Source organism: Oncorhynchus mykiss, chromosome 11 (assembly GCF_057628025.1).
Source record: "Oncorhynchus mykiss isolate SJ-2025 chromosome 11, ASM5762802v1, whole genome shotgun sequence".
NCBI lineage: Eukaryota > Metazoa > Chordata > Actinopteri > Salmoniformes > Salmonidae > Oncorhynchus > Oncorhynchus mykiss.
In genome coordinates, this window is record NC_143032.1 from 20714234 (window position 1) to 20736539 (window position 22306).

General features: G+C 42.0%; 1 protein-coding gene across 3 annotated transcripts in view; it reads right to left on the reverse strand.

Moving 5' to 3' along the window:
• fbxo15 (F-box protein 15) overlaps positions 1–15025 on the reverse strand; it is a 35236-nt gene extending 20211 nt beyond the window's left edge. For all 3 annotated transcript variants that reach the window (XM_090189715.1, XM_021620462.3, XM_090189714.1), the window contains exons 1-5: positions 14627–15025; positions 14160–14336; positions 8837–8941; positions 8662–8734; positions 1509–1675 (exon numbers count right to left, since the gene is read on the reverse strand). In XM_090189715.1, the coding sequence (XP_090045841.1) occupies positions 1509–1675; positions 8662–8734; positions 8837–8941; positions 14160–14336; positions 14627–14736 (632 nt within the window). In that variant the 5' untranslated portion in view covers positions 14737–15025. The remainder of the gene's footprint in view (positions 1–1508; positions 1676–8661; positions 8735–8836; positions 8942–14159; positions 14337–14626) is intronic.
• Between the last annotated feature and the right edge of the window lie 7281 nt (positions 15026–22306).

Below are 22306 nucleotides of genomic sequence, written 5' to 3' on the forward strand. Positions count from 1 at the left end.
CACTGAAAGTAAAGGGGCTGAATAATTTTGCACGCCCAATTTTTCAGTTTTTGATTTGTTAAAAAAGTTTGAAATATCCAATAAATGTCGTTCCACTTCATGATTGTGTCCCACTTGTTGTTGATTCTTCACAAAAAAATACAGTTTTATATCTTTATGTTTGAAGCCTGAAATGTGGCAAAAGGTCGCAAAGTTCAAGGGGGCCGAATACTTTCGCAAGGCACTGTATGTGACAAAAACTTCTTTTTTTTAAACTTTCGCCACTAGAGGTCAATCAGCTGATGTCTGGGGGTTTGTACCACAATCTATGGTCTGTACTCCCGAAGTAGACTCTTTTTGTGCTAGGTGTTCTCAGCTGTTAGCAGCCAATGGCTGGAAACTACAAGTGTACTGGAACTTACAAATGTAGATCCTTCAAAACACCCCCAAAACAGGGAAACAGATCCCAATCAAAGGTGTTATCATGTGCTCCACTAAGGCAGTTATTTATCTTATAAAATTGATGTGCGCGAGCTTAAATTAAAAGTACGATTCTCGGAGCACCATTAGGTGCAAAACTCGACTTACCCAGTTGCGGCCCACTTTTTGGAAGCGAACCACTCGATTTCGTCCCTACGCTATATCGGCATTGAACATGTCACCCTCCCTAGGAGCGGGGGTGACCTCGATAATTATTTGCTAAATGAGAGGCTGTCTGGATCTTTCATTTTAAGACCCTTCCTCCCTTCGGTCTCAACGTAGACTTTGATCTGAAGCCATTCATTTAAAAATATATATATTTTACCTTTATTTAACTAGGCAAGTCAGTTCTCCCTCTTTTGTTCTACAAACTAATAGTTTGTAGGCCTATGTAGCCAAATTGTATCTATGATCGTATGCTATCCATTCATGTTTTTTGTATATTATTCTTATATCTGAGAATTAACCAATGATATCAGGCCACACCTGGCCATGATTACAGACACGTGTCCTTTGACACTATATAAACTAGTGACCCGCAGTGTTTGTCATTAAACCCAGACGAAGATGTTGGATATTAGGTTAGTGTGCGGCTCTCCTTTTCTTTTTCAAGCAGCCCATGGTTAGCAGCTTCATACTCGCGATAAAAATGGATGACTGCCTTTATTATTTAATGTAACAAATAAAAACATTAAACCTTGTAAACAATTAATGGTAATTCAATGGTAACGTCGTAAACTATTAATTTAGACCCAGGCGTGTATTTGCTACAGCGTGCGGTTGGCCAGCTATTAAAAGGGACAGGTGACTATTTGAGACTGCGATTAAAACACGTTTTACAGTACTTCAATCGTTAGCCAGAAATGATTTGATATTGAGATAAAAACGACTGCATTGGACCTTCAACAAAGGTATTGCATAGCCCAAACATTACATATTGTTTGGGCTATGTAAGGCATTCTGGCTCGTGAGTTTCAAATAGTATGTTCTGACAATACTGGTATTGTCTACAGTGTAGCCTCAGCTACAGAGCCAGTACAGTTACTAACCTGAGGACTCTCTCTGTGTGGCTGGGAAGGCCTGTGAAGGGATTGATGGTTCTCAGCTCCTTCAACCACTTGGTGTGGTTGTAGCCAGCTATGGTCCTAAAGTACAGCCTTCTCCAGTAGCCCCCTGGTCTCTCATGAACTTTCATCACACTCAGCTTCTCCACAACCTGAATGGAGGACCAGACACATGATAATACATTTGGTTCATAATGCTATATTAGTACATACAAGCATACAGTATTCACTTACATACTAAATCATGACCCATTCACATGCTCAATACATTGAGGGGAAAAAAACTGCTGTATTATGTATATACACTGTGTGTACAAAACATTAGGAACACCTTCTCTTTCCATGACATAGACTGATCAGGTGAATCAAATCCAATTTTAATTGGTCACATACTAGGGTTGCACATTTTGGGGAATATTCTGAGGTGGAAACTTTCTGTGGGAATTAACAGGAATATACGCAAATTTATATTAATACCATTTAAATGTAGATGTTTTTTGCATTGGATATATTTACCATATGATATGGAGACAGAAACATAAACATTTTACCTTATCTTAATAAGTAGACGTCATAGCAAATGATTAAATCCTTCCAAATGGAAAATAAATAAATGTAGTTACTAATTGAACTTTAATTAAATGAGTTGACTCTTCACATGGAAGGATTTCACTGAACAACAAAATAAAGGGAATATTGAATGATCCCCAATGATCCATCGCATCTCCCAAAAACATTTTCAACATAAAATGATAATCTAGAAACTAAGCTTTGGTTGTCTTCCATGTCTTCTCCCTGAACTTCCTCAATGTCCACCTCTTGAACATCAGACTCTGAGGCCTCGTCTTCACTGTCACTTTCCAATCTTGTTGAGGATGGCTCGTTGTCCGGCTAAAAAAAAAACTCAAATTTGCCCGGACGGCCACCAATTTTTCAACCCTTGTATTGGTCAGCTTGTTGCGTGCTTTGGTGTGTGTTCCCAAACAAGGACCAGTTGCACTCTGAGGCAGCTGATGTTGGTGGGATTTGGAGGATGATGATCGATGCAACAGAGGAATAAGTCTTAGATCCACAAAGTCCCTTCCACCAGGTGATATGATATGTTGGCACGACTGCCATATTGCATCTCAATCCCAAAGCCCTTGCTTGGAAGTGTACTTCGCCAGACTGCCAAGAACCTTGCCCTCATCCAGGCCAAGATGGCGAGACACGGTAGTAATGACACCATAGGCCTTGATCTCCGCACCTGACAGGATGCCAGCATACGTGGGGTCCAACATGTACGCTGTGGCGTATATGGGCTTCAGGCAGAAGTCTTCACACTTTTTGATGCCTTTCAGAACTGCAGTTTCCTCTGCTTGGAGCAACAGTGAAGTGGTCAGGGCAGGACTGATTTCTTCTCTTACATTTACAAACAGGATGGCATTGTCTCCCTTAATCCGTGCAATGGCTACTGCTATAGGTTTCAGGAGTTTCAGGATGCTTACAACTCTCTCCCAAAATACATCATCCAGGAGGCTCCTCTTGATGGGGCTGTCCATATCGGCAGACTGATATGGCCATTTCTGAGAGACTCCTTCCCCTTCAGGAGACTGTCAAACATGATGACAACACCACCTCAACAAGTGTTGCTGGGCAGCTTCAATGTGGTGCTCTTATTCTTCTCACTTTGCTTGGTGAGGTAGATTGCTGCTATAACTTGATGACCCTTCACATACCTAAGCATTTCCTTGGCTCTTTTGTAGAGTGTATCCATTGTTTTCAGTGCCATAATGTCCTTGAGGAGCAGATTCAATGCATGAGTAGCACAGCCAATGGGTGTGATGTGAGGGTAGGACTCCTCCACTTTAGACCAAGCAGCCTTCATGTTCACAGCATTGTCTGTCACCAGTGCAAATACCTTCTGTGGTCCAAGGTCATTGATGACTGCCTTCAGCTCATCTGCAATGTAGAGACCGGTGTGTCTGTTGTCCCTTGTATCTGCTCTTGTAGAATACTGGTTGAGGGGTGGAGATGATGTAGTTAATTATTCTTTACCCACGAACATTCGACCACCCATCAGAGATGATTGCAACACAGTCTGCTTTCTCAATGATTTGCTTGACCTTCACTTGAACTCTGCATCCAGCAAATGAGTAGATAAAGCATGACTGGTTGGAGAGGTGTATGCTGGGCGAAGAAAATTCAGAAATCTCTTCCAATACACATTGCCTGTGAGCATCAGAGGTGAAACAGTTGCATACACAGCTCGAGCAAGACATTCATCAGCATTTCTTTATGTTCCTCCATTGAGTCAAAAAAACGTCTGATTCCAGGAGGACCATGAGCTGTTGCTATCAATATGGTGTCTGAGTCATCATTTTCCCCTCGAATAGAAGTAGAGGAAATGCGAGTGTAGCATTTCGCTACACTCGCATTAACATCTGCTAACCATGTGTATGTGACAAATAAAATTTGATTTGATTTGATTGTTGTGAGCGCAGGGCAAACTTTATGCACTTGGCCAGATGATTCTGCATCTTTGTAAGATACATGTTTTAAATTGAAACATCTATGAAAACAGGTGAATTAACACTCCTCAGTTAGAATGCTCAAGCAAGCTAAACCCCACATGGTAGCGAAAACTAACTAGCAGAAATTGTTAACAGGTTATAAATGATTTAAAACACACTTTGCAGTCGGCTACTATTTACTAGTTAACAAAAAATCATGTACGTCATAAAATATATTCACCCCACCCAGTATTGTAATTAAAACTTAGCAGAAAGCATGTAGTCCAATGGCTCAGACAGTGTAGTAGTGTGGACTCAATAGCATCTCATTAGTATGCAAGATCTTGAGAATCATCTGTACATGTGATGGAAGAATGCACTGTGCATGCACAGAGTTGCAATTCCATTGAATTTGGGATAGTTTAACCAAAATATGCCACAAGACCTAGAATTGCCTTATGTGTATCCCACAAAAGGTTCACTGTTATATGCTACCTTTTTTGATGAATTTAAGCAAAATTCCCCAAACTCCCGGGCTTAACTTCCCATGGAACATTTCCAGAAAATTTCTGGAAGTTTCTGACTGCAATCCTATCACATACACATGGTTAGCAGATGTTATTGCGAGTGTAGCGAAATGCTTATGCTTCTAGATTCGACAATGCAGCAGTATCTAACAGGTAATATCAACAATTCCACAACAAAACTTAATACACAATCTAGTAAAGGAATGAGATAAGAATATATGTATAAAATATATGGATGAGCAGTGAGAGAGGCTAAGATTATTTATTTTTTTTACCTTTGTTTAACCAGGTAGGCAAGTTGAGAACAAGTTCTCATTAACAACTGTGACCTGGCCAAGATAAAGCAAAGCAGTTCGACACATACAACAACACAGAGTTAAACATGAAGTAAAACAAACATAGTCAATAATACAGTACAAAAACAAGTCTATATACAATCTGAGCAAATGAGGTGAGATAAGGGAGGTAAAGGCAATAAATAGGCCATGGTGGCGAAGTAAATACAATATAGCAATTAAAAATACTGGAATTGTAGATTTGCAGTTGGTGAATGTGCAAAGTAGAAATACTGGGGTGCAAGGGAGCAAAATAAACAAATAAATACAGTAGGGGATGAAGTAATTGTTTGGGCTATTTATAGATGGGCTATGTACAGGTGCAGTGATCTGTGAGCTGCTCTGACAGCTGGTGCTTAAAGGTGGTGAGGGAGATAAGTGTTTCCAGTTTCAGAGATTTTTGTAGTTCGTTCCAGTCATTGGCGGCAGAGAACTGGAAGGAGAGGCGGCCAAAGGAGGAATTGGCCCTGGGGGTAACCAGTTAAATAGACCTGCTGGAGTGCGTGCTATGGGTAGGTGCTGCTATGGTGACCAGCGAGCTGAGATAAGGATGGGACTTTTCCTAGCAGGGCCTTGTAGATGACCTGGAACCAGTGGGTTTGGTGATGAGTATAAAGCGAGGGCCAGTCAACGAGAGCGTACAGGTCGCAGTGGTGGGTAGTATATGGGGCTTTGGTGACAAAACGGATGGCACTGTGAAAGACTGCATCCAATTGGTTGAGTAGGGTGTTGAAGGCTATTTTGTAAATGACATCGCCGAAGTCGAGGATCGGTAGGATGGTTAGTTTTACGAGGGTATGTTTTGCAGCATGAGTGAAGGATGCTTTGTTGCGAAATAGGAAGCCGATTCTAGATTACATTTTGGATTGGAGATGTTTGATGTGAGTCTGGAAGGAGAGTTTACAGTCTAACAAGACACCTAGGTATTTGTAGTTGTCCACATATTCTAAGTCAGAACAGTCCAGAGTAGTGATGCTGGGCGGGCGGGCAGGTGTAGGCAGCGATCGGATAAAGAGCATGCATTTAGTTTGACTTGTTTTTAAGAGCAGTTGGAGGCTACGGAAGGAGAGTTGTATGGCATTGAAGCTCGTCTGGAGGGTAGTTAACACAGTGTCCAAAGAAGGGCCAGAAGTATACAGAATGGTGTCGTCTGCATAGAGGTGGATCAGAGACTCACAAGCAGCAAGAGCGACAGCAAGATGCAATAGATAGTGTAGGATACAGTATATACACTGCTCAAAAAAATAAAGGGAACACTAAAATAACACATCCTAGATCTGAATGAATGAAATATTCTTATTAAATACTTTTTTCTTTACATAGTTGAATGTGCTGACAACAAAATCACACAAAAATTATCAATGGAAATCAAATTTATCAACCCATAGAGGTCTGGATTTGGAGTCACACTCAAAATTAAAGTGGAAAACCACACTACAGGCTGATCCAACTTTGATGTAAAGTCCTTAAAACAAGTCCAAATGAGGCTCAGTAGTGTGTGTGGCCTCCACGTGCCTGTATGACCTCCCTACAACGCCTGGGCATGCTCCTGATGAGGTGGCAGATGGTCTCCTGAGGGATCTCCTCCCAGACCTGGACTAAAGCATCCGCCAACTCCTGGACAGTCTGTGGATGGAGCGAGACATGATGTCCCAGATGTGCTCAATTGGATTCAGGTCTGGGGAACGGGCGGGCCAGTCCATAGCCACAATGCCTTCCTCTTGCAGGAACTGCTGACACACACCAGCCACATGAGGTCTAGCATTGTCTTGCATTAGGAGGAACCCAGGCCCAACCGCACCAGCATATGGTCTCACAAGGGGTCTGAGGATCTCATCTCGGTACCTAATGGCAGTCAAGCTACCTCTGGCGAGCAAATGGAGGGCTGTTTGGCCCACCAAAGAAATGCCACCCCACACCATGACTGACCCACCGCCAAACCGGTCATGCTGGAGGATGTTGCAGGCAGCAGAACGTTCTCCACAGCGTCTCCAGACTCTGTCACGTCTGTCACATGTGCTCAGTGTGAACCTGCTTTCATCTGTGAAGAGCACAGGGCACCAGTGGCGAATTTGCCAATCTTGGTGTTCTCTGGCAAATGCCAAACGTCCTGTAAGCACAACCCCCACCTGTGAACGTCGGGCCCTCATACCACCCTCATGGAGTCTGTTTCTGACCGTTTGAGCAGACACATGCACATTTGTGGCCTGCTGGAGGTCATTTTGCAGGGCTCTGACAGTGCTCCTCCTGCTCCTTCTTGCACAAAGGCGGAGGTAGCGGTCCTGCTGCTGGGTTGTTGCCCTCCTACGGCCTCCTCCACGTCTCCTGATGTACTGGCCTGTCTCCTGGTAGCGCCTCCATGCTCTGGACACTACGCTGACAGACACAGCAAACCTTCTTGCCACAGCTCGCATTGATGTGTCATCCTGGATGAGCTGCACTACCTGAGCCACTTCTGTGGGTTGTAGACTCCGTCTCATGCTACCACTAGAGTGAAAGCACCGCCAGCATTCAAAAGTGACCAAAACATCAGCCAGGAAGCATAGGAACTGAGAAGTGGTCTGTGGTCACCACCTGCAGAACCACTCCTTTATTGGGGGTGTCTTGCTAATTGCCTATAATTTCCACCTGTTGTCTATTCCATTTGCACAACAGCATGTGAAATTTGTCAATCAGTGTTGCTTCCTAAGTGGACAGTTTGATTTCACAGAAGTGTGATTGACTTGGAGTTACATTGTGTTGTTTAAGTCTTCCCTTTATTTTTTTGAGCAGTGTACATATGAGATGAGTAATGCGAGAAATGTAAACATGCTTAAAGTGGCTAGTGTTCCATTTATTAAAGTGGCTAATGATATCAAGTGTGTAGGTAGGCAGCCGCCTCCCTGTGCTAGTGATGGCTGTTTAACAGTCTGATGGCCTTGAGATATAAGCTGTTTTTCAATCTCTTGGTCCCAGCTTTGATGCACCTGTACTGACCTCGCCTTCTGGATGGAAGTAGGGTCAATAGGCAGTGGCTCGGGTGGTTATTGTCCTTGATTATCTTTTTTGGCTTCCTGTGATCGGGTGTTGTAGGTGTCCTGTGGAGGGCAGGTAGTTTCGCAGGTGAAAGCAGGTAGAATCCAGGTGAAAGCTATGATCCCTTATTGATATCACTTGTTAAATCCACTTCAAATCAGTGTAGATGAAGGGGAGGAGTCAGGTTAAAGAAATATTTTTAAGCCTTGAGACAATTGAGACATGGATTGTGTATGTGTGCCATTCAGAGGGTGAATGGGCAAGACAAAATATTTGAACAAGGTATGGTGGTAGGTGATAGGCGCATCAAGAACTGGTGCACCGGATTGAATGTGTCAAGAAGTGCCATGCTGCTGGGTTTTTCACACTCAACAGTTTCCTGTGTGTTTCAAGAATGGTCCACCACCAAAAGGACATCCAGCCAACTTGACACTACTGTGGGAAGCATTGGAGTCAACATGGGCCAGCACCCCTGTAGAATGCTTTCAACACCTTGTAGAGACCATGCCCCTAAGAATTGGGCTGTTCTGAGGGCAAAAGGGTGTGCAACTCAATGTTAGGAAGGTGTTCCTAATGTATTGTACACTCAGTGTAGATTGGGTATGTAAATATTTCATGTTGTAAAGTAAATAAGTAGTGTGTAATATGTATGCTGTGCATGTTTGTATCTGCTTCTTGTATTTGAATTCACACTGCTTTGCAAGCTTGCCCTCTACTTTGTCCCTAGTGGGATAATTAAAAGTGTTATTCAATTGAAATTATACTGAACCTCGTCCATGTGCTTGGCCTTCAATTTCTTACTCTCCCCATATTTTGCAGAATAGATTTTACGCCACATTGCACTGCAAGAAAATTAGACAACATATTCAACTATTATGTGATTGAATAGGGTCAATAGATAGTGAAGAAGAGTCTTACTGCCTCCGGATATAAAGTATCCTTACTTGTTTTTGGCCAGCTTATATAATAGCTTGTTGACGTAGCCAATGCAGTAGAGAGAAGAGGCATCCAGGTTCCACAAGATCTTCATTAGAATCTCAGGTGGCAGACTAATAGAACACAAATTACAATAAGGCTGGGTCAAAAAAAGGCATGAACTGGGCACTTGCTAGCTGTCTCCTTGCCTAATAAATATACTTTTATATCAATACTTGATAAAGTCTAAAACAGCAGTGCAAAATTGTCAAAGTTTTGCATACAACCCAGAATATTTAATAACATTACATTTGAACTTACTCTACCGGTTTGTCCTTCAGCCGCTTGAAATTTGAGACAAAATATCCACAGGAAAGTATTGCTCACCCAACATTTAGAGCGCTGGTACTGCCGTTTAAATGTATATCACCTGGCACATGCTCAAAACCATGTAAACACATGCAGACTTCGGTTACATGCATGCGCCGCCTGTACTTCCGTCTTGTGCATGCGCCTTTGGTCAGGAGCAAACAAATCTTGATTATCACACAGAGAGATGCGTTTTCATGTCGGGTTAATAACAGTTTCCTGTGGATATTTTGTAAAAAAATTCGACCAAAACCACAGACAATCGGCAAAGTAGGTTCAAATGAAGTTTATTCAACATTCTGACTTGTAAAGGGAATGTTTTGATTTTTTTTTACAGAAATGTGAGTCAAAAAGAATTTGAATGCATCACCACGTTTCGTACCTAGCTGTTTCCAAGTCCACACAGCCAAACACGTTGTACTCAGGATACTTACAGCTAACACATTAATACAAACACAGACTGGATAGATTTGTCAACTGTTTATGAACACCAAGAATTAAATAAAATACTGTATAAAATACATTTATTCTAATTTCAATTCTAACCGTGGGACTTGGAGACAGTAGCAACTCTGCCCTTTCTCTCTGCAGATTACAGAACAGGACATGGATCATAGGAAACAGGTGGAGGTGCATTCTTGTCATACCTGCAACCAATCAGAGCATGCAAACAATTCATTCAAATGGACCCAAAGCTCACACTTCCAAATCACATGATGATTACTGTAATGCACGAGGCACCTACACTCTGTTACACATTAATTAATTGTCGAAGTAGTTTGCTAGCTACTGTAACAAATTATGGAGAAGATGGCGGGAAGAGGATGTGGAACTTGAATCGGATAGCGGTGGAAGTGAGGAAGAAAGGACTTTTGTACAAAATAATGGTAAAAGAAGCAAAATTTAAGGGGGAAAGGAAACTAGTGTTTATAATAACCCATCATATATCTGGTACGACTACATTTTCTGGGAGTATTGGTGCCAAAACGTGGTGAATCCGTTGAAATATGAAAGCTCTCGGTAAAGTAAAGTTGGTGAAGATCACAAAAAGTGTTTCGATTTTTTTTGTTGGGTCTCAGGCAACTTTGTGATTATGATGTGTCATGTTTTGAGCTACAGAAAAGGGCACCTGTCAAGGGAGTAATTTCTGGAGTCTTGAAAGAAAATTGACATTGATGTACTGAAGAATATTCTTGGAAGTGGTCAATGAACGTAGGATGAATTGTTTGGTTAATGGCAGGAAAGAGAAGAGTTCATCTGCTCTTGTGTTTTTGATGTGGAGTCCCACCTGACTCCAGTGAACTATGTCCTATCCAGTCAAAGATTTTATATCCAGGTCTTTGCAATGTCATCGTTTTAAAATGTTTGGACATGTAGAAAGTGTCCCCAGTAAGAAGAAGCCCGAGATGTGAGAAAGATCACTTTGAAGGGGTTTCTGAATGTGTAGCAGAAGATAACAGTCAAGGAGCAAGGTGTTGTAACTGTAGTGGAGAACATGTGGCGACATTCTTGGAATACCTGAATAGGGTGAAAGAGACTGAGGTTTCCAAACTCAGGGCAGTTGAGTCTCCTATGCAGAGGCGGTCAAAAGGGTAGAAAGAATGAGTATCTCTGAAGTTCTGGTGGTAGTGAATAACGAGCAAGACCCAAAAATTATTCATGTGAAGAAAGTGGACTGTGTCTCTTTTATAGTGATGAATCAATTGCAGCTGAAATATTTCTGGATTAAAAGGTTTCACATCTGAGGAAAGGATGGTCATGGCTCACATCAACACCATTATCCCAGAAACCCTACACCCACTCCAATTTGCTTAACGCCCAAACAGATCCACAGATGATGCCATCTTTATTGCACTCCACACTGCCCTTTCCCACCTGGACAAAAGGATCACCTACGTGACAATGCTATTCATTGACTACAGCTCAGCGTTCAAAAACATAGTACCCTCAAAACTCATTACTAAGCTAAGGATCCTGGGACTAAACACCTCCCTCTGCAATTGGATCCTGGATTTCCTGACGGGGCGCCCCCAGGTGGTGAGGGTAGATAGCAACAAATCTGCCATGCTGATCCTCAACACTGGAGCCCCTCAGGGGTGCGTGTTCATGCCCCTTCTGTACTCCCTGTTCACCCACGACTGCGTGACCAGGTAAGACTCCGACACCGTCATTAAGTTTGCTGACGACACAACAGTGGTAGGCCTGCACACCGACAACAACGAGACAGCCTATAAGAAGGAGGTCAGAGACCTGGCTGGGTGGTGCCAGAATAACAACCTATCCCTCAACGTAACCAAGACTAAGGAGATGATTGTGGACTACAGAAAAAGGAGGACCGAGCATGCCCCCATTCTCATCGACGGGGCTGTAGTGGAGCAGGTTGAGAGCTTCACGTTCCTTTGTGTCCACCATCACCAACAAACTAGAGTGGTCCAAACACACCAAGACAATCGCAGAGAGGGCACGACAAAGCCTATTCCCCCTCAGGAAACTAAAAAGATTTGTCATGGGTCCTGAGATCCTCAAAAGGTTCTACAGCTGCAACATCAAGAGCATTCTGACTGGTTGCATCACTGCCTGGTACGGCAACTGCTCAGCCTCAAACCGCAAGGGACTACAGAGGGAAGTGCGTACGGCCCAGTACATCACCGGGGCTAAGCTGCCTGCCATCCAGATACCTCTATACCAGGTGGTGTCAGAGGAAGGACATACAAATTGTCAAAGACCCCCACGCACCCCAGTCATAGACTGTTCTCTCTATTACCGGAGCACCAAGTCTAGGACCAAAAGGCTTCAACAGGTTTTAAGCCATAAGATTCCTGAACAGGTAATTAAATGGCTACCTGGACAATTTGCATTGTGTGCCCCCCCAACCCCTCTTTACACTGCTGCTACTCTCTGTTTACCATATATGCACAGTCACTTTAATTAAACATTCATGTACATACTACCTCAAATAGCCCGACTAACCGGTGCCCCCACACATTGGCTACCCAAACTATCTGCATTGTGTCCCGCCACCCACCAACCCCTCTTTTATGCTACTGCTTCTCTCTGCTTATCATATATGCATGGTCACTTTAACCATACCTACCGTTGAAGTCGGAAGTTTACATACACTTTAACCAAATACATTTAAACTCAGTTTTTCACAATTCCTGACATTTAATCAGAGTAAAAATTCCCTGTCTTAGGTCAGTTAGGATCACCACTTTATTTGAAGAGTGTGAAATGTCAGAATAATAGTAGAGAATGATTTCTTTCAGCTTTTATTTCTTTAATCACATTCCCAGTGGGTCAGAAGTTTACATACACTCAATTAGTATTTGTTAGCATTGCCTTTAAATTGTTGTAATTTGGTCAAACGTTTCGGGTAGCCTTCCACAAGCCTCCCACAATAAGTTGGGTGAATTTTGGCCCATTCCTCCTGACAGAGCTGGTTAACGGAGTCAGGTTTGTAGGCCTCCTTGCACGCACATGCTTTTTCAGTTCTGCCCACACATTTTCTATAGGACTGAGGTCAGGGCTTTGTGATGGCCACTCCAATACCTTGACTTTGTTGTCCTTAAGCCATTTTGCCACAACTTTGGAAGTATGCTTGGGGTCATTGTCCATTTGGAAGACCCATTTGTTACCAAGCTTTAACTTCCTGACTGATGTCTTGAGATGTTGCTTCAATATATCCACATAATTTTCCTTCCTCATGATGCGCCATCTATTTTGTGAAGTGCACCAGTCCCTCCTGCAGCAAAGCACCCACACAACATGATGCTGCCAGCCCCATGCTTCACGGTGGGGAAGGTGTTCTTCTGCTTGCAAGCCTCCGCCTTTTTCCTCCAAACATAACGATGGTCATTATGGCCAAACAGTTCTATTTTTGTTTCATCAGACCAGAGGACATTTCCTTTCAGGTTATGTCGATATAGGACTCGTTTTACTGTGGATATAGACACTTTGTACCCGTTTCCTCCAGCATCTTCACAAGGTCCTTTGCTGTTGTTCTGGGATTGATTTGCACTTCTTCATCTCTAGGACACAGAACGCGTCTCCTTCCAGAGCGGTATGATGGCTGCGTGGTCCCATGGTGTTCATACTTGCGTACTATTGTTTGTGCAGATGAACGTGGTACCTTCAGGCGTTTGGAAATTGCTCCCATGCATGAACCAGACTTCTGGAGGTCAATTTTCTTCTGAGGTCTTGGCTGAGTTCTTTTGATTTTCCCATGATGTCAAGCAAAGAGGCATTGAGTCTGAAGGTAGGCCTTGAAATACATCCACAGGTACACCTCCAATTGACTCAAATGATGCCAATTAGCCTATGACATCATTTTCTGAAATTTTCCAAGCTTTTTAAAGGGACAGTCAACTTAGTGTATGTAAACTTCTGACCCACTGGAATTGTGATACAGTGAATTATAAGTCCTAACCGACTTGCCAAAACTACAGTTTGTTAACAAGACATTTGTGGAGTGGTTGAAAACGGGTTTTAATGAATCCAACCTAAGTGTATGTAAACTTCCGCTTTCAACTGTACATGTACATACTACCTCAATTAGCCCGACTAACCGGTGACTGTATACAGCCTCGCTATTGTTATAGCCTCGCTACTGTTATAGCCTCGCTACTGTTATAGCCTTGCTTCTGTTATTATTCACTGTCTTTTTACTATTGTTTTTATTTCCTTACTTATCTATTGTTCACCTATTACCCATTTTTTACTTAAAAATTGCACTGTTGGTTAGGGCCTGTAAGTAAGCATTTCACTGTTAGGGAAAGACTACCAGTACCTGTGTACAGTGAAGGCTGTTGAGGGGATGTTGGCTCATAATGGCTGGAACAGAGGAAATGGAATGGCATCAAACATATGGAAACCATGTGTTTGGTGTATTTGATACCATTCCACCTATTCCGCTCCCGCCATTACCCCGAGCCCGTCCTCCCCAGTTAAGGTGCCACCAAACTCCTGTGTCAGCAACCCACTTACTGCTCTATGTGGTTCTGGGTGCAGCCAGCTGGCCTGGCACTGGCAGCATGTCTAGCAGACCTTGGTAGCAGAGAGGTGAGTCTCTTTGTTGGTACCCTGCTTGGTACTGGACAGCTGGGTACAGTGGCCTTTTTCTGTGTCAGTGGCACACGTTTTGCATTGTTGGTAGCCAAGCATCTAGAAAGACACAGATGTAAGACATTTAGCTAGTTAACCAGCTAACTAACTAGCAAACTAGACAACTAGTATCTAGCTAGCTTTACATTAGTTATATGCATAATGCACCACAAGTAAGTTAGCTCGAAAGCAAACTGACAAAAAAGTCAACAACGGTGTTTCTCTGTAACTAGCTAACGTTAGCTAGCTACGTAAGCGAACCGTAATTAACTACAGTACTACGTTAGTAAGTTAGCTAGCTAAGGTAGTCTGAGCAGCGTTTGTTGACACTCGGTCCACGCTATACCCACCTTTGAGGGCTCGTGCCCGGGGATTTTGTGGTCATGATTTTTCTTATTTTAGGACTTCCGCACTTCTTTTCGCCTGTAGGTCCTCTACCCTCGGTTGGCGGTGCCTTCATCCAAGCCCTCTCTGAAACTGCGGAAAAGTTGTCTAGCTTCGTCCAGTAGTCATGGTTACAGATAGGCTGCACGCATAGAAATAGGAATTAGAATACTAGAATGGTTTAGCCTTTTTATGGTTCTCCTATTGTCAGCCATGTTGGTCAGGTAGATGGTCAAACATGGTTTGCTGGCGCTGAGATATTGTGTAAAACAATAAATGTGAAGAATATATCTGCACTGTATGTGTGTTAGCTAGCTAGCCAGACAGTTATAGAGGAATGATTCCATTAATGTTTCAAATGAACTGCTAATATTCCAACATTCCATTCAAACAATGCAGTCAATCCACAACCATACACTGGCTGAAATCAGTTGATGATAGGACAAGTTGTTAATGCATCAAGTACTGAATATTGTATCATATAATAGCACTCACAGCTTTCCAAGAAAACAAAATCTGAGACATTGGTCTGTTTCCATATATTTTAGAGGCTATTTATACAGCACATTTGTATAAAACCCATATAAACTGTATTTATAATTATATGACAAAATTTTAGGTCGACTATAATTCCATGACACCATTTCTGATACATCACATGTCTTACTTTTATTTTCCTGCATAAGTAAAAGCAGGAAATACATCACCTATGCCTCTACCATTCCTTCCAATTAGACTGTTTTTGGATTTCTCCCTGACCAAGATGGCTGCCATTTTCAACCCCATTATGGAGCTTACAGGGTTTATGACACATCCCTCTAGTAATTTAATAGGATCTCTGTTGTGGCATGTCTAAAGTTTTGAACATACTGCCTCCTAGGGGTTTGGCATTTCTTGACCTGCAGACAAATATGTTTTGAGTACAGTATACTGCAATTCACTTGGTATAAGTCTATAGTGAATCCCATTCCCAAATCTTCAAAATATTACCCAGAGTGCCACTGAACTATAGAGGCATATGTTTATTAAGTACAGTTTATAAATTATATTCATCCATCCTCAACAATAGGCTAATTACATTTTTGGAGGACCAAAACATTCTGGCAGAAGAACAAAATGGTTTTGGTAAATCCAGAGCCTGTATAGATCATATCTTCTTGGTCTGTACAATAATCAGAAATAGATTACCTGAAGAGAAGCATACTTTTGCATGTTTCATTGATTTCCAGAAAGCTTTTCATTGCGTAAATAGGGATCTTTTAACCTATAGTTTGTTAAAGACAGGGGTTGATGAGAAATTTTATCAAGCAATCCAGTCTCTTTACAAAGTACCAATTGCTTGTGTGCGTGTTAATGAATATCGTACAGATTGGTTTCCCACACCCTCGGGTGTAAAACAAGGAGACACCTTATCACCGACTTTGTTTGCTTTGATTATAAATTATTTGGCAAAATAAGTTAAACAGTTAAATATTGGAGTAAGATATGGTGATGAAATGCTAAGTATCCTTTTATATGCTGATTATATTATTTTGATGGCAGAAACAGAACAAGACCTGCAGAACGTGTTATTATGTACAGTCAATTGGTGTAAAAGATGGAGACTCATGATTAACCAGACAAAAACACGGATAATGCATTTAGAAAACCAGCTACTAAGAGAAGTGTTTTTCAGTTTTGTTTTGGTGGAGACACTTTGGAGTTTACTAGCATTTATAAATATTTGGGTCTTTTTATTGATTAACATATTACCTTTCTATACACCAACATCTGTCCTGGCCGACTCAGCAAGTAGAGTTCTTCGGGGAGTTATAGGAAAAACTAAACCACTCAAAGATATAGGTTATGCCTCGTATTCCAAACTGTGTCAGACATGCGTGTGTCCTGTTCTGGACTATTCAGCACGAGTGTGGGGTGCTAAGACGTGTTTTAAAAATGAACATGTTCATAACAGAGCAGTACGTTACTTTTTAGGTGTCCACAAGTTTGCACCTATACTTGCAATAATAGGGGACATGGGCTGGGAACCCTGTGAGGTGAGATGGAAGGTGTGAATGGTGAGACTTTGGAATAGACTGTTGGATATGCCAACTGCCAGAATAGTTAGTAAAGTTTTTCAATGGGATCTATCCATAGGGGGAGCCTGAGAAACTGAAATGTCTGACCTTTTTCAACAGTCTGACTGTGAACATCTGTATGAAAACCAAATTAAGGGAGACATAGATATGATTTTTTTTAAACTGTTGATGCAATATGAAAAAAGAATGGGTGGAGGAGATGAATCATAAACCCAAATTTATAACTTTTTGTTTGATTAAGGGTGAATTCGTGTGTGAGAGATATATTAGGTTTAACCTACCTAAAAACAAGAGATCGCTATGTGCACAGGTAAGATCAGGGATATTGCCTCTGCGTATTGAAACAGATAAGATCAGGGATATTGTTTCTGCGTATTGAAACAGGTAAGATCAGGGATATTGTTTCTGCGTATTGAAACAGGTAAGATCAGGGATATTGTTTCTGCGTATTGAAACAGGTAAGATCAGGGATATTGCCTCTGCATATTGAAACAGATAAGATCAGGGATATTGCCTCTGCGTATTGAAACAGATAAGATCAGGGATATTACCCCTGCATTTAAAACAGGTAAGATCAGGGATATTGTCTCTGCTTATTGAAACAGGTAAGAGCAGGAATATTGTCTCTTCTTATTAAAACAGGTAAGATCAGGGATATTATCTCTGCTTATTGAAACAGGTAAGATCAGGGATATTGTCTCTGCATATTAAAACAGGTCGGTATTGTGGTGAAATGGAAGAGGAAAGACTATGTAACTATTGTAAATTCGAATAAATAGAGAATTAAACTAATTTTATCCTTTATTGCCTTTTCTACCACGATATACACTTGATCTTATTTCAGATATACTCTAGCATTATGTGGCTGAGTGATCAGGAGAAATGTAAAAGTTTTATTGTCCATTGTGGATTTCTGTTAGCAGAATATTTACATAAAGCATAGAATAAAAGAAAAAGGGCTACCTATAATTAATAGTAAAAATATGTATATTCTACGTGGTTAATGGAGTGTGTATATAGATTGTGTAGAGGCTTGTCTCCCATATGAATCTTCTCTTTGTGTCAGACTGGGTTCAAGTGACTTCTGTTTCTTTTTTTTCTGTATTTATTTGTCTGTTTATGGTATGTTCAGTTGAAGTTGGAAGTTTACATACACCTTAGCCAAATACATTTAAACTCAGTTTTTCACAATTCCTCACATTTAATCCTAATAAAAAACTCCCTGTCTTAGGTCAGTTAGGATCACCACTTTATTTTAAGAATGTGAAATGTCAGAATAATAGTAGAGAGAATTGTTGATTTCAGCTTTGATTTCTTTCATCACCCAGTGGGTCAGAAGTTTACATACACTCAAAGTATTTGGTAGCATTGCCTTTAAATTGTTTAACTTGGGTGTCAAACATTTCGGGTAACCTTCGACAAGCTTCCCACAATAAGTTGGGTGAATTTTGACCCATTCCTTCTGACAAAGCTGGTTTGTAGCAATTGCAAGTATAAACACCATAGGACCACGCAGCCGTCATACCGCTCAGGAAGGAGCTGCATTCTGTCTCCTAGAGATGAACGTACTTCGGTGCGAAAAGTGCAAATCAATCCCAGAACAACAGCAAAGGACCTTGTGAAGATGCTGTAGGAAACAGGTACAAAATTATCTATATCCACAGTAAAACGAGTCCTATATAACCTGAAAGGCCACTTGGCAAGGATGAAGCCTGCTGCTCCAACCGCCATGGGGACAAAGATCGTACTTTTTGGAGAAATGTCCTCTGGTCTGATGAAACAAAAATAGAACTGTTAGGTCATAATGACCATCGTAATGTTTGGAGGAAAAAGGGGGAGGCTTGCAAGCCGAAGAACACCATCCCAACCGTGAATCATTGGGGTGGCAGCATCATGTTGTGGGGGTGTTTTGATGCAGGAGGGACTGGTGCACTTCACAAAGTAGATGGCATCATGAGGGAGGACAATTATGTGGATATATTGAAGCAACATCTCAAGACATCAGTCAGGAAGTTAAAGCTTGGTCGCAAATGGGTCTTCCAAATGGACAATGACCCCAAGCATACTTCCAAAATTGTGGCAAAATGGCTTGAGGACCACAAAGTCAAGGTATTGGAGTGGCCATCACAAAGCCCTGACCTCAATCCTATAGAACATTTGTGGGCAGAACTGAAAAAGCATGTGCGAGCAAGAAGGCCTACAAACCTGACTCAGTTACACAAGCTCTGTCTGGAGGAATGGGCCAAAATTCACCCAACTTATTGTGGGAAGCTTGTGGAAGGTTCCCCGAAATGTTTGAACTTAGTTAAACAATTTAAAGGCAATGCTACCAAATACTAATTGAGTGTATAAACCTCTGACCCACTGGGGATGTGATGAAAGAAATAAAAGCTGAAATGATACATTCTCACTACTATTATTCTGACATTTCACATTCTTAAAATAAAGTGGTGATCTTAAATGACCTAAGACAGGCAATTTTTACTAGGATGAAATGTCAGGAATTGTGAAAAACTGAGTTTAAATGTATTTGGCTAAGGCGTATGTAAACTTCCAACATCAACTGTATAATTTTGAAACAATTACAGGGAATAGCTACTTGGTTGCATACTCTCAAGTGGTAAAGTGGGAGGCACACACACACACACACGCACACACACACACTTCTGGGTTAACATGAGATTGAGAATGTATGTGTTTTAAACAACCTGCAGCTGTCTCCAACTCAGCCAATTCACTGTGAGAGTACACACACAAAGGAAAGATCTGAAAGAGTGGTCAGGGAGGAGGGAGTGTGGGAGAGAGACGAAGAGAGGGAGATAAAACAGCTGGTGAACAAATGAGTGCAAGTGCCGAGATTCATATCCATCCGTACCCCATGCCTTATAGTTTAGTTTTGATGAGGGATTCCTACAGATATTAGGGAGAGATAGATAACAATAGAGAGTGTGAAAGAGAGGGGATGGGGGGGGTTGTGGCTAGGCCCTATTGGAAACAGTTCACTTTTTAAACGAAAGCAAAGCAAGCAACCTCCAGTGCAGGCCAGGGATGTGTATCTCTCAAGGTTAACAATATAGCACTCAGCGGGAAAGCTAGGTGTCAAAGGTCAAACTACTGCAGAGGAACCTGGGAAATGAATCTTATTTTGCTACGGTGTCTCATTGATGTGGGGTTCAGAAGGGCGAAGCAACACAATGGAAACGTTATCTCTTTTTCTTCTGTTTTTCCTTTGAGGATGCTTTTGGACTCACAGGTTTAAATGGAACCTCTTTGGCCTCGTTGGACAGGCGCACACACACACACATACGCCTTGTTCTCTCTAATGCACTGCACATGGTATTTGGCATCTCTGGAGGATAGAGTAGTGAGGTACTCTGTAGAGTGGTAGGTATATTTCCTTATATTCTCTGATCTACAGACAAATATATATCCAAATAGAGCCAAGGTAACTAGAGGAATGAACAAATGAACATCCATTCATCTTTGCCACAGCAGCACTCATCATAACTATCACAACCCTGATTGCTTAATCAATGCCTATCTCATCAAATCCCTCCACCAGGGGAAATCCCACCACCACCATGGTTTCTAATCTGTGGATTTACTAAGCCGAATGCGTTCTAAATTACGCCTATAGATAAACAATGGCAGCCAGCCGCCAGCAGCAGAACTGACTGACTGATGCTAAGTCTCTTTTCATTAGAGCAGATGTCTGTGCTCTCAGACAGGCATGCCAGCACACGGAGAAGGGTCGGGATCCCCCTAGCACTGGGAGCTGGTCTGCTCTGCTAGCTGTCACTGCAGATAGCTGTAACGTTCCCCCTACTGCCAGTCCCTTCGCCTCATTACAGAGCCTTGGTCCATGGCGGGCCCCTCTCAGGGCAGAGGCAGCCTCTGGTAATGGGAGTACCAGCCCCCCCCCCCATTTACCCATGCCTCTGCTTGACATTTGATGTCTGTTGCTCTAGCTTGGTGTCCTTCTGCAGGCCTGCGGGTCGGTCTTAGCCCTGGAGTGTCTGATGGCTTGCTCCTGCATTGGTTGTCACTCACTGACACTGTGATGTTTGTCAAATGAAGTGGGAAGGAGGGAAGAGGGGAGTAAGAAAGGGAAGAATGGAGCGTGCATGTTGGGTAGCTGTAATTAAGATGTCTATATAGCTACAAGTGCATAATAATGTCTGGTGTTTTACTACTGCAAGGCAAGTGGGTCACTAGATGATGTGACATGGATAACTGGTGGATGTTAACTGTTTAATGTCATTCTGTGTTATCTAAGGATATATGGTTTCATTCCAACACAGATTAACAAAATACAGTGTGATAGGCTATTTGTTGAATTGTATAGTGTGGATGTTTGGCCTATCACTGACTGCTATATATACTGTATGTAGACAATTGCTTCCACACATATTATCCGTCAGGAGATTTGTACTACACCCAGGCTACACTGTTGAACATGTTTATTCCCTTCATGACAGTTTGAATAGTGGATAGTTTGGATGAGTGGTTGTAAAAGCACAGAAGTTTCAATGTTTTTTATTTAACTAGGCAAGTCAGTTAAGAACAAATTCTTATTTTCAATGACAGCCTAGTGGGTTAACTGCCTGTACCTTGTCAGCTGAGGGGTTTGAACTTGCAACCTTCCGGTTACTAGTCCAACACTCTAACCACTAGGCTACCCTGCCGCCCCATGTAAAAGAACATGCATGTGGAATATAAAATAAGGCTTCCAATGTGTTGATGGTTATGATGTCAAGAGATGTCAGATTTCGTCTGGCGTTTCAAAATGTTCTATGATGTCATTACGGATGGGTGGATCAGGGTGGATGGATGCACAGATTAATTTAAATGAATGAATAAATAAATGGATGAACAGATTAATAGATGGACAGATGCCAATGCCGAATGGATAGATAGATGAAATTCCAACACAACCTCCGGTCAGAAAATCTCGTTTTAATTGCATTTAAAATATGGATGACAAACCTAACAGAACCTTAATGATACACCTACCACCCCCCCCCCCCCTCCCACCCCCATCCCCCTCTCACTCCTCTGGGATAATCAGTGGAGTCAAATGTATCATGGTATATAAATCTGAACTCCTTGCATAATCTGGCCAATTAGCAAAGTTTAGAGCGAGTGGAGTGACAGCTCATTACGAAGTTTAAGTGAAAGTTCAGCAGTTCTGTGGAAGAACTCTCAGATCCATCAGAGACAAGGAGCCATGATAGGGACCCTTCCACAGAGTTCTTCAGAGGTATTATGACATGTTTGGGCAGAGCTGGACAGAGATGGCAGGAGTGGGCTAAGGTGAGGTGTACAGGATGTATACTAATACATTGTATATAGGGTCCAGAGTGTTCCTGGTCCGGGGTGGGAAAACCCTTGGCCATTGGAGTGGGGGATTCTATGTATTAACTGTTTTAAGCCAAATTAATAAATAAAATGAATCACATATGTTGCTGTACTGCACATGTTTTATGGGAGACGCATAAATGGAACTGAATCCCGACCTCTCAGCCCTCCAGCTAATATAATCAATAGTATCAGATATGCACAATATCA